The following is a 12,245-nucleotide window of genomic DNA, read 5'->3' as shown; positions in this document are numbered from 1 at the left end:
CCCCACACCGGCCACCAGCCAGGGCTGCTGCTAGACAGGGAGATACTTACCCAAATTATTGTGCGCTGGGGACATCGGATTCGGGGATAGGTTTGGAGAACCTGCGAGGTGAGACACAGTTGTGAGAACTAATAGAACATTCTTGACTTGGAGAGCTGGATTACTGAACGCCAGCTCAACCCAGTTCCTGGGTCCCAGTCTTTGCCTGCGGCACAGATGGATAATCAGATAACCTCAGAGTATAAGCCGGAGACCCCACCCACGGGCCGGGGGTCCCTGAAGCCCAATGTCCACCTCTGACAGACGATGGGCGCCCCCAACAGGGTCCCGCGGGTACCCTGATTGCGGGGAGAGGAGGAAAGAGGAGCAGACAGACAATGGGGCAGAAAGGAGGGCAGGGAGGGGCCGAGAAACGAGAGCTGAGGGGGAAAGGGGCAGGCTGCTCATTCGGTGCCCGGACCCCCTTCTTCGGCCCGTTTTGACAACCGCACAGGAAGAAGAGCAAGGAGGGGAGAGAAAGGAGCGAGGAGCCGCTGCTCAGCCAACGCCCCCCCGCCAGCACCTCAGCTGCGAGCTTGCAGTGGCCGCTCTGCACCAAGTACAGGCGGCCTTCGGCGCATTCCAGCCGGGGCCGCGCCGCCCGCCACTCGAGGGGTGTGTGCCACCCACCACGTGCCACGATGCCCAGGCTAGGTAGCCGGCAACTAGGTTCATGGCGAATGGGCACGTCTCCTTCCTGCTTCTTGGAATCGCACACCCTCCCCTGGGCCGCATGCGAGGGCAGCCAGCTCTGTCTCCCACCATGGCTCTGTGTGGCCCCCGCATGCCCGCTCTTGTCGGGACGGACATCCGCTCGGCTCCTGCTCCTCCTCACCCCACCACACACCCAGCGAGACCGCAGTCTATGTGGCTGGCAGGTGGGCTTTGGTTCCGGGAGCCAATTTGGTCCCATAACAAATGACGCAGGACATCTGGAGACAGAGGGGCTGGGTCCCTCTTGACAGGAACACCTCAATCACGTTTGGTCACTACACGCAGATCCCCCAGCAAAGACCCTGCCTCTGTGTGGGTTCTCCCGATCTTGGGTGATGGAGCCCACCTCCGCCAGTGGACTACCAGCAACACCTCAGGGCAGGGCAGGCAGGGGGGGAGGGGGGACTCTGCCTACAGCCCAAGGGGACTCCTGCCCACTCCCAAACCCCGAATGACTGTCCTCCCGCCTCTCCCCACTCTCCAGCCACACTGAGCTCTCCTCGTCCCAGGAAGGCACAAGGCTGTCCTGCCCATGTGCCCCAGGACTCTGCCTGGCATACCCTTTGACTGCCCCGACGACTTGGCCAACACTTGCCCAGGTCTAAGACTCAACTCAAGAGACACCTACACTGGGGCGCCTGGGTGGCTCAGTGGGTTAAGCCTCTGCCTTCAGCTCAGGTCATGATCTCAGGGTCCTGGGATCAAGCCCCGCATCGGGCTCTCTGCTCAGCAGGGAACCTGCTTCCCCCTCTCAGCCTGCCTCTCTGCCTATCTGTGATCTCTCTCTGTCAAATAAATAAATAAAATCTTTAAAAAATAGAGAGAGAGAGACCTACACTGTGAGGCACTGCTCTGCCCCCAGGGCCTCCCTACTTGCGCCCCACGCCCTAGGGGCACAAGGCAGATCAATGCCCGCTGTCTCCCTCTCAGGCTGGGAGCAGCTCAGACTCACTCCTCTATCCCCAGCACCCGGCACACAGAGGTTGCTCTGTAAATGCCTGAGAGAGGGCTGGAGGGATAGAGGGATGGAGGAGAGACACGCACTCAGACAGGATTAAGACTGACCTGCATCCATGCTGTGGTTCATCTGGTGGTCACTGGTCTCTCCATCTTCACTCAGGTAGCCAGGGGGTGGGGTTTCTGGGAATCAGAAGGAAGGCGGTTCATTAAACGGCCTCCAGTGTTTGGCTTGGAGAACCCTGCTACACACATCACACAGTCACGCTACTCTGCCCAAGGCAGGTGCTGCAGGAACTCAGCCCCGGGGGCAAGGTCACCGTCTCCTGGATCCTGTGATCATCACACCCATCGACCCCTGGCTCCTCATCTGGATGGGGACCACCTCTGTTCACGCAGCCCTGACTCCCTAGACTGACATGCTTGTTCCGAGAGCCTCTACCAGACTAAGTGCTCCCCATCCTGGAAGGTCAGGTGTAAGCCCACCCCTCCAAGGAGGCAGTGGACTTGCCTCAGTCTTGCCCATCTCTGTCCTCCCAAGGGCAACCGTCTCATGGTGCCCGTTGGCTCTGCTGTCTACTCCTGCAGGGACACCTTGGTCTTTGTCGTCCCTCTAGATGCGGTCCTGGCCTCCCTGGGTGGCCGCAAGTTCACTGACAGCAATGACTGTGATCTAGTTCTCTGACCCTGGACGGTGACTGAGCTCTCTAAGGTTTGCTCAGTGAACACAGTGACCTACCGCCAGGGACCAGCGCCACCTGTGAAGGACCTGGAAAGGCTGGGTCTGTAAAGGGGTCTCTTGGAACGCTCTGCCCCAGCGCACAGGCCTGTGGTCAACCTCAGCACTGCGCTAACTCACTCAGGGTGAGAGGCTCCCTCCAACCAGAGCGCTCTGGCTCTCGGAAAAGCAGGCGGTAGGATTCCTGCCACTGAGACCAGCCCAAGCACCGACAAGCAGTTTTCCTGGACGCCCCAGGGCTGGTGATTCACACCTTATTTGCATGTAAATGAGGGGCTTCTAAAAACATTTGCACTCTGACAGCTGAGCCCACTTTCTCCCCGCTCACAGTAAAAACTCCCGCGGGACTCCAGCGGGCAGCAGCTCCCGCCCAGGCTGCAGTCCCCCCACCAAGCTTACTTACTTAGGGCCCCGGTTCTCCGCACTGGCCGCCCGGCCCTCGGTTCCCCCACGGCTCTGCAGGCCCCCAGACCGTCAGGGGATCCTGCCCAAACTCCAGCCTCGGCCGCGAGGGCGGTGAGAGAAACACAACGTTGCTATTTCCGCTTCCAAAATAAATGACTGCACCGAGCCCGGGCGGAAGGGTCACGCCGCCGCTCCTCCGTGCCAAGAAAAGCATCATTAGTGAGCGGGGAGCCAAGGCCACGGGTCCTCTCCCAATGGGTGTGCGGTTCTGAGTCAGGGGCCCTTGGGCCAGCGCTGTGTGCGGGGGGACGGGGCCAAGGGGGCCAGTTGAGCCGCTGGGGGTAGTTGCGGGGATGGGAGGCAGGGCCCCTGGTGGCCTACACACCCCGGCACCTACCTGGAATATTGCTCTGGGGCTCGATGCCCGCAGGGAAGTTCGTGTTCTCGGGGATGGAATGGCTGTAGTCGTCCAGCGGGGGGAACTCGGCCGGGATCTCTGTGTGGCGTGGGACCAGCACAGGAGGTAGAACTGTCCAGAAGAGCAGAGGTGGGTCAGTGTCAAGGCTGGGCTGGCACCAAAGCCCTCCTAGTGTCGCTGGCCCACAGGCACGGTGGACCCGCCCCCTCCCCATGAAGGGGAAGGAGACATCTGGCAGATAGCTGCAGAACCCCGGGGGGTGGGGGGGCGCCTACCTGGGGTCTCTACCCTCTGATAGTGGTAGGGATTCACGCAGACCTCATCCTTCTTCATGTTGAAGGCGAACTCACACAGCTCCATGGCCCGCAGCTCGTGGTGGCTGTGCAGGTCGGGCCATCGCCACAGGCGGCAGTAGATGACATGGGGGAGCCCCTTCCGATGGGACACCTGCAGGCGGCCATCCAGGGACCTGTGCAGATGGGGCGAAGAGGAAAAGCGGAGTGGATTGGGCTGATGTGCTCCCTGACATCGGCCCACACTGCTGCTCCTGGGAGCTAGCTGGCCCAGCCTCAGGAAGCCCCCCTGCCCCATTTCTCTGAGCTGCACAGGGCCTCAGGACCAGAGAATCCTGTTAGGGCTGGCAGGGGTCCCAGGAGAGGAACACAGAGGCCCACTAAGGAAGGCCAAGGGCCTCCCCGGGCTGGCAGGGTGGACCTTGACCTCACCAAGCCCTGGGGTGAGTTCTCCAGCCCTCGCCCCCCCCCCCCATATGAAGGGAATGGCACTTGACTCGTGCTCTGAGCAGGTCCATGGGCCGGGCTGAGGTGTGCAGAGGGGCTCAGGCCTGAGCAAGAAAATGGGAGTTCTTGAGGTATGTGCATGTGTGAGGACCACAGGGATGTGGAAGTGACGAAGCACAGGCTGCATCTAACCCCTCCCAATACGCAGCCCCTCCCCCCACATCAGAAAAAAACGGGAAAACCCCTCTCCCTTCTAGCTGCTATTTGTGAAGAGCTGGGAAGGAAAGAGGGCAATGGAAGGGGATTTCAAATGGTAAGAGCCTACAGCGGCAACCTCTCAGGAACCCCATTCTGGTTGAGGGTGTCACCCGGGTGTCACTGTCCACAGAGTGCTCCTAGTTCAGAGCCAAGGCCTGAAGCCTCCAGCTGGAGCTGAGGAGAAAGGGAGTCTCCAGCTCTACACCAGGCTGAGTTCTGCAACTGTCCCCCGCCTGGCTGGACCAAACACCACAGCCAAGGGGCCTTTCCCTGTGCAAACAATGTCTTCTGTGGTGACCCGACGCCCCCACCTCTCAGGCCAGGCCAAAGCGTGGGCCCTGACAAGCAGCACGGGGCCACGGAAGTGGGTTAAAAGGCAGACTCTCAGAGGCTTCCCCAACCTACTAAGTCAGATTCTTCCTCTTCACAACCCCCCCAGTGAAGTGCAGGAGAAGAAAGGCAGAGCGGGGGCGCCGGGCCTGCCTGCTGGGAGCCCGGGAGTGGCAGGTGCAATTTCAATCCCTGCCAAGAGTAAGGCAGGGACATGGGAGGCTTCTGAAGATGACGCCCAGTGTCCTACAGGTGAGGAGATCCTGTTCACACAGTCCTTTCTTTAACAGACCTTTTATGAGCTCCTACTACGTGTGGCACGGGGGACACAGTGGGATGGGAAGAGATGTCATAGTCAAACAGACCACAGAGTGGTCCCTGATCCCATGAGCCTCCAGTCCAATGGACAAGACAAATATTAATAAAATCATTCTACGCAGCTACAATCACCAACCGTGCAAGGATTCTGAAGGCAAAGTGCAGGGAGCACATGACCCCGGGGACCTTGTTTTACTAAAGGGCTGGACAGGGTGCCTCTGGGGTGGGGATGGTTGGCCTGAAAGTCCAAAGGACAAGGAAAACTAACCAGGCAAAGGTGCATGGGAGGAGGGCGTTCCATGTAAGGGGAAGGTCATGTGCAAAGGCCCTGTGATGGTGGAAATTATGGTAAGGAGGGAGAACAGAAAGAAGGCCAGAGTGACTGGAGAGGAGAGAGGGAGAGAACTGGGTGTAAGATGAGGTAGGGGAGCGGGCAAGGCTGGCCTTGCAGGGCCTTGGGAGCCGTGATAAAAGGTTCAACCTTCTTCCTAAAAGCCAAGGAAGTCCCTGAGATGTTTCAGCTGAGATGTTTTCAGCACACATGTGTGTGCACAAGACTGGCCCCGTGAGACTTGGCAGCCCGGACAAGACCGGGGACCGTGGGAGTGGACAGTGACTTGGCGGTACATGTGAATAAAGAGGTACATGGCGGGACGACTTTCCCTACAAGAAGGCCCAGGCTAGGATCCCACCGCTCAGTGGGTGCAACTTTCCTTAATAGCTGGGTGGGGCCAGTGGAGAAGAGTTCACAAGCTCTCCCTGCCCTCGGCCCCCACCCAGGGCTGAGGGCACCCGTTTGCCTGGCTAAACAGAACCCAAGGGCAAGCCGTGAGGGAGGGACAAGCCAGATGCAACCAGAAGCACCCATTGAGGGGAAAGAAACAGGAATCCAATCAAACTCCCTAAGCCCCTGGCCTGGGAATGGGGAAGGGACAAAGGTCAGAGCAAGACTTAGTTACAGGGATTGACAAGTAGCTGCTGACGAAGAGCATCTCCAAGGATATAATTACCTCCCTCCCGTGGGGCTTGAACCAAGGAACCCCTTCAGCCAAAAAACAGTAATTACCAGGCAGAGCGAGAGAGGACAGCCTGGGACTCACCTCCCACCACCCCACCCTCCCCACCACCGCCCCCACCCCCTGAGGCAGAGAAGGAAGACTATAGGATATGGAGTCATGCGACCTGGGGTCAACAAGAGGCTCTCCTCTCCCAGCTGGGAGACCCTGGGCAAGTCATGAGGTCTCTGGGACTCTCAGCTACTTCGTCTGGAAAATCCAAATCCCCCGCCCCCACACCCCCCACAGCTCAGTGTCCACTAGAAGCACTAGCAGTCTCTCTCCACGGGACAGCAGCCCTGGGGCAATGGGGTGAGTGACCAGGCTGTGGAGGAGAGAAAGGGAGGGTGGGAAGGGATAAGTGGAGAGAGTATTACTCAGCTGCTCCTGTTCTCCTGCAAAGCCACCGAGTGCCTGCAGATGAGGACAGCGGCCACGGTCACTCGGTGTTTGAAAAAAGTCCAAGCTAAGAGCCAGCTGAACACCAAGCGGCCTCTTCCAGGGGTGGCCCTGGAGAAAGGCTCAGGTGGGCAGTGAGGGAGGGCTGGGGCTATGGAGAGGGCCCCTCAGCCCCCACCTAGCTGATTGAAGGGGATGGCACTCTTGTTTTAAAGCTAACAATAACACAGGGCAAGAGTAGGGGCGGTGGGGGGTAACACAAGAGAAGGGTCTCGGTTTCCATGGGGCAGACGGCCCCAGAAAGAGAGCATGAGCTGAAGCTCCTGGCAACTCTGTATCTGGGCCAGAGCCTTTAGGAAGAGAAGGGGGAGGGGACAGGATGCTCTGGGCGCTCCTGAGGAGGACAGACCCTCACACACAGCCCTGACATCAGAAACCCCCAGAACCAGGACACTCTCGGCTGGCAGCTCACCCCCCAGAGATAGGACTGGACCCGAGAACTCACACCTGCTCAGGGACCTGTGAGGGGGAAAAGGGCACGGAGAGGGCACACATGGGACGGCCACGCAGATGTGCAGCTCTGACACGATACAGGTTGACGGGGACAATGTCTGCATGTGAGGTGGGCTCTGATGGGGTAGCTACAGGTTTCTGCCGCTGAGGGACAGGAAGGGGCATCGAGGTGGCAAAGGAGGACAGGTGCACTGCACTTGTAGGTCGAGAACCTCAGTCTGCTCGCCCCTCATCTCTTCCTTTCTGCATTTCATGGCTGTTTCCTCTCAAAGATAAAGTGCTCGGCTGTCTTCCCAAAGGATTATGGCATAGAAGGCTCCAGAGAGAGGAAAGACGGGGGAGAAAGGAGGAGAGACAGTAAAGGGGAGGGGGTATGGGAGTGGGTAGAAGAAGGTAGTGGAGGGAAGGAAGAGAGAAGGGGAGGGGTGAGGAATGGATGAAGGGGGAAGGGAGGGGAAGAAATGTACTTCCATCACCTACAACAAACTGAAAGAATCCGTCTACCTCTGTCCTGCCCAAGACAGCCAGTAGGAGAAGCACGCAAACTCACTCAGAGCCGGCCAAGTGGGAACCGACTTCAGAGTGGAGTGAGCGGAAACCAAGGCACCTCTCAGAGGAACCCAACAAAAGGGATTCCATTTGCTTCTCAGAACCTGGGAAAGACTTGGGAATTGGGGGCACCATGCACTTCTCAAGATGAGGCCAAAAACAGGAGGATAGCCTGAAAGTCTATGGAAGAGACAGGCAGGTCAGCTCGCCTCCCTGAGCCCCCCAACTAGTGAGAAACAGGTCTGCTCTCTGCAGAAAATGAACTGGAGAGCAGGGCTCCAGATGGGACCACGACGGCACAGCTAGGGTCAGGCGAGGGCTGGAAACAGGATGTTGTCGACCGTCTCTTGCTCACGCGGTACCCAGGATGGTGACAGGCAGGCACGTCCCCCCCCCCCACCCCACCTGTTGGAGACATTAAACAGCCCAGCCTGCAAGACACGCAATACTGACATTTGGGGAACCCCCAACAAAATGGCCCTGTTCCTGCCAGCTCACCCTACAGGGGGGCTCACGTGCCAATGTCAAACACAGAGCATTCAATCTGCTTTTTACTGCTTCACTCGTAAATACGAACGCACAGCCAGAAGCCTCAACCATTTAAAAAAAGCCTCCAACAAGAGGCACAGGGACCGAAGTAAGTGGGGGAGAAAAAGGAAGTCTCAGACAACGCAGGGAGCAGAGAACCTTTCAAACAAAATGAAACGAAAACTACTCTCAGGGAGACAAGATATTATAATCCTAAAACCAGAACATTTACAAACTATTATAAAAAACACTTAGGGGGCGCCTGGGTGGCTCAGTCGGTTAAGCATGCAGCTCCTGATTTTGGCTCAGGTCATGATCTCATGGGCTGTGGGATCGAGCCCCGCGTTGGGCTCTGTGCTGGGTGTGGAGTCTGATGGGATTCTTTCTCTCCCTCTGCCTGTCCCTCTCCATACGCCCCCACACTGCTCAAAATCAAACAAAAAAAAAACAACAAAAAAAGCCCTCTTGGAAATAATAATAATACATAAATAATAAAAATAAGTTTAAAATTCTGGAAAGACCTGAGTTTTCCCATTGTATACATGATTTGCCAGTTTTTAGAAATCAAGGAAAGCCCAGTAACCAAGGCAGTGTGATAACGGCAAACCACTGAGAAACACATCAATGGAGTCTAACAGAGCCCAGGAATAGTCACGTGTAAATGGACAGCTGATGTTCAACAAACGACAAAGACCATTTAGTAGAGACAGGATTGTCTGTTCAACAAACAGTGCCAGGACAACTGGATATCCGTATGCGAGACAAATGACCTTCAACCTACGCCTTGCACTCTACACAAAAATTAATGGAGATGGGTCCTAATACAGAGCCTGAAACTACAACCACAAGAAGGAATCTTGGTGGCCTTGGGCCAGGCCCATGTGGCTCACACACCACCACGTCCAAAGCATATTCTGCTAAAAAAACAAAGCTCACCCATCGGACTGTCATCGAAATGTAAGCTCCTGGTCTTTGAACAACATCGTTAAGAGAATAAAAAGCCGCAAGTTGGGAGAAAATATCTGCAAAGCCTCCATCTGACAAAGGACCTGCTTCTGGACTAGATCAAGAACCCCGAAGACTCAGTATTAAGAAAACAAACAACCTGACTGCAAAAACAAAAACAGATAGAGGAATTGAACAGACATGCCACAAAAAGATATAAAGATGGTAAATGAGGCACATGAAATGATGCTTGACTCCACTAGTCATTAGGGAAGTGCAAATTGAAACCACGATGAGACAACCCTTCGTAATTGTCCGAACGGCTACAATTAAGGGCCGGGCCACAGGCTGGTGAGGGCAGGGAGCGCCTTGTGCTGCAGACGTTGCTGGTGGGCATAGATCACGGTGTAACTACTTTGGAAAAACAGTTTGGAAGTTCAAAATCGTTCCTCAAAAGTTCAAACCATCAACTTCCCACACGATCCCCCCATCCCACTAAGAGCTTCCTCCCCCAGGAGAAGTGAAAGCATCTGTCCGTTAGGAGACTTGTGTGCGAACGTTCCCAGCCACGTTACCAGGAAGAGCCCCAAACTGGAAGTCACCCCGTGTTTCTCAGCAGGTGAACAGACAGGCAGACCGGGATCCATCCACACCTAGGAACGCTCCTCAGCCGTAAAAACGATCGATACATGCAACACAGACAAATCTAAAAACAGTTATGCTGCGCGAAAGCCAGCCAGGACTCGGTTTCTGCCCCATGACGGAGTGACTTAAAGGAAACATGCCAGCTTCTCCAGAGTGACGGAAAGCAGATCAGCGGTGGCCTGGGGGTGGGGCAAAGGGACGGGAGTGGGGGCAGATGAGGGGCTAAAGGTTATGTGGACTATTTTTACAGCACAGGCGGCTTCACAGGTGTAGACAGATGGCAACATTTCTCAAGTTGTTCACTTTAAATACATGCAGTTTGTTGTACGTCGGTGACACCATTATTCAAAAAAAAAAAGAAAGAAGAAAGAAAGAAAAGGCAAGAGCTTTGGGGCTTTGGACTTGGATAAACCTGGATTCAAAAACTGACTGTGCTCGAGGACTGTATAAACTTTATCAAATTGCTTCAGGTCTTGGTCTTAATTTTTTACCACCAGAAATGTAAACCCCTTCATTCAATTGCCAGAAAGATCCATGGATCCTCAGTGCAGAATGCCTTTGGGAGAGAGTTGGACACAATCAAGGTGTCCTACCTTCAGTATTGTTTTCGGCTTTTGTTAACTTCGATCGCCGGGACAGTATCTGGCGACGTGCATAGGAGGGCGCTCAGAAACCCCAGCCCCCTCCCCGGCTTGGACATCCGGGACCATGGCTTTGTTTAGCCCGGTGCTGCTGATGTCTACAAGTCTTCTGTGCTCCTCTGCTCAGAGCAGCACCCCCACAGTGCTGTGCAGGGGGTGGGGGAACCGTGGGGGGGAGGCAGTGTGGCTCAGGCCAGGCTTGTGAGGATAGTACACTGGTATGATGTCTGAGACATCAGGCTCCTCGCCTGGGATCACACAGTCTGTACCAAGCTGCCGCTAAAAACCCTCTTGGCTGCCAGGCTGCGCCCCAATGGCGGGGAGATGGTCAGACTCTCCAGCTCACGAGCACATGACCACTGGCCTGGCTTGGCAGGATTTTCCAGAAGTCATCTGGTCCATGCCGCTGCTTCAGGGCCATTCACTTCTTCTCAGGCATTGGCTGCTACTCCTCTTGGTTCAGAGTCTGGGCTGCCCAGAACCAGCCCTGGCGGTGTTAATTCTCCATCCCATTCCCTCCGTCCCACTCGAAATCCTCCCTGATGCTTGCCACAGTCAGAACAGTGAATCAGGCGTTTCAGAGGCTGGATCTGATTTAGCGGATGTGTCCCGTATACGCCCTCCCGAGCTCACGGGGCACCGGTCCCATATTAGGTAAATCCAATAAATAGGTCTCAATTCCAAGCTGATGTTACACCATGAACATGCTCTGTTGCAAAAGAGGGCCTGTTTACGACCCACTCTGCCCCCTGACCCAGCCCTTCCTTGTAGCCCCAAACCAGTGGCTGAGGCTGAGAGCACTGTCCCAGGAGCCGGCCTCTGGGCCTCCTCCCCGTTTATGACGGAGATCTCTTCCCACACCCAGTGGCTTCCTAATGAGAGACCTCCAAGTCCTTCTCCAGCAACCGTCTCCAGCTCCCCTGACAGAGGTTTTAATCCTTAAATATATTCTTCACCAGCCGAACCATTTCCTGTGGCAGGAAATTAGGTTTCCTCCCATTGGCTCCAAGTGGGACCCGTGAAGTGTCCCAAAATGGTGGTGGGAGCCAGAGCCAAGGACGTGGACATGCCAGAGACCAGAGCTGACGGCAAGGCAGAGTCTGCCATAGTGCTCCTGGGGGACAGGGTGGGACTGGGCCCACTGCCTGCCACGAGCCATTCACAGCCTCTGTCACCAGTGATCTGCAATGCACAGCCACCTGGGAGCCCCCACAAAGTACGGGAGGATTTGGATATAGGGGTCCCGCAAAAGACTGGGAGCACAGCACGTAAGTTCCAGAAACACGCCAAGATCGATTCTGCACGAGCTGTGAGCCAGGTACACTGCTATTATGTGAGAATACAAAATATGGCAACACCCCGGGTCTGCCCAGCCTCCACCTAGCTCGGAACTGAAGGGGCTTGTCCAAGTCCTGTACCTGCGCAGGACGGACCCGGGATTCAAACTCAGGGCAGCGCTGAGAAGTTCAGGAGAGGGAGGGTCAATGGGGCTTTTTCTGCTGTTCTACGCTTGCATGCCTCTCAGGGAAACGGGCCTCTTACCAACCAGCAAATACTGACCGCATACCTCCCACAGGCCAGGCAGCAGCCGAACAAGTGAACAAAAAGTAGATTTGTTAACACTATCCTAGTTCAGTGAAAATCGATTTTGTTTAAACACACGTGATACTAACCTTTCCAGCTTCTTCCAGAGATAAGCTTTCTTTTTTGGACCTGCCTCTTGAGTCACAACAGTAATACCAGTGATAGAAGTTATCACTGCTACTACTGTATGCCAGGCACCGTGCTGGTCTCAGAATGAGTTAGCCACCTTCTCTATATCTATGCCCTTAACTAGATGGCTCCACTGCTCCTCCTCCCATGGGTATAGTGAACTTCCTAGGCCCTTGACTTTGGGCTCTGCCATGGACTAGCTTTGGCCCAGGGAACAAGAGCAAAAAGGTCAAGAGCCATTGTGCGCTTCTGCTTGTCTTCTTCTACCTTGCTTCGAGAAGAGCTTCCCCCGGCAAAGCTGCTGCCCCCCACCTGGGCCCAGGCTCTCACACAGGGGGA

General features: G+C 55.7%; 1 protein-coding gene across 1 annotated transcript in view; it reads right to left on the bottom strand.

Annotated features, from left to right (window-relative positions):
- Nucleotides 1-12,245, bottom strand: part of LOC111153179 (SMAD family member 3) — a 113,675-nt gene that overhangs the window by 19,221 nt on the left and 82,209 nt on the right. Inside the window, exons 2-5 of the mRNA XM_022512023.1 lie at nt 3,548-3,741; nt 3,252-3,383; nt 1,819-1,893; nt 51-101 (exon numbers count right to left, since the gene is read on the bottom strand). Coding sequence (XP_022367731.1) covers nt 51-101; nt 1,819-1,893; nt 3,252-3,383; nt 3,548-3,741 — 452 coding nt within the window. The remainder of the gene's footprint in view (nt 1-50; nt 102-1,818; nt 1,894-3,251; nt 3,384-3,547; nt 3,742-12,245) is intronic.

This window comes from Enhydra lutris, unplaced genomic scaffold (assembly GCF_002288905.1).
Source record: "Enhydra lutris kenyoni isolate GAN:26980312 unplaced genomic scaffold, ASM228890v2 scaffoldscaffold31, whole genome shotgun sequence".
NCBI classification, from domain to species: Eukaryota; Metazoa; Chordata; class Mammalia; order Carnivora; family Mustelidae; genus Enhydra; species Enhydra lutris.
Note: the sequence above shows the minus strand (reverse complement) of the source record. Positions and strands in the feature narration are given on the sequence as shown.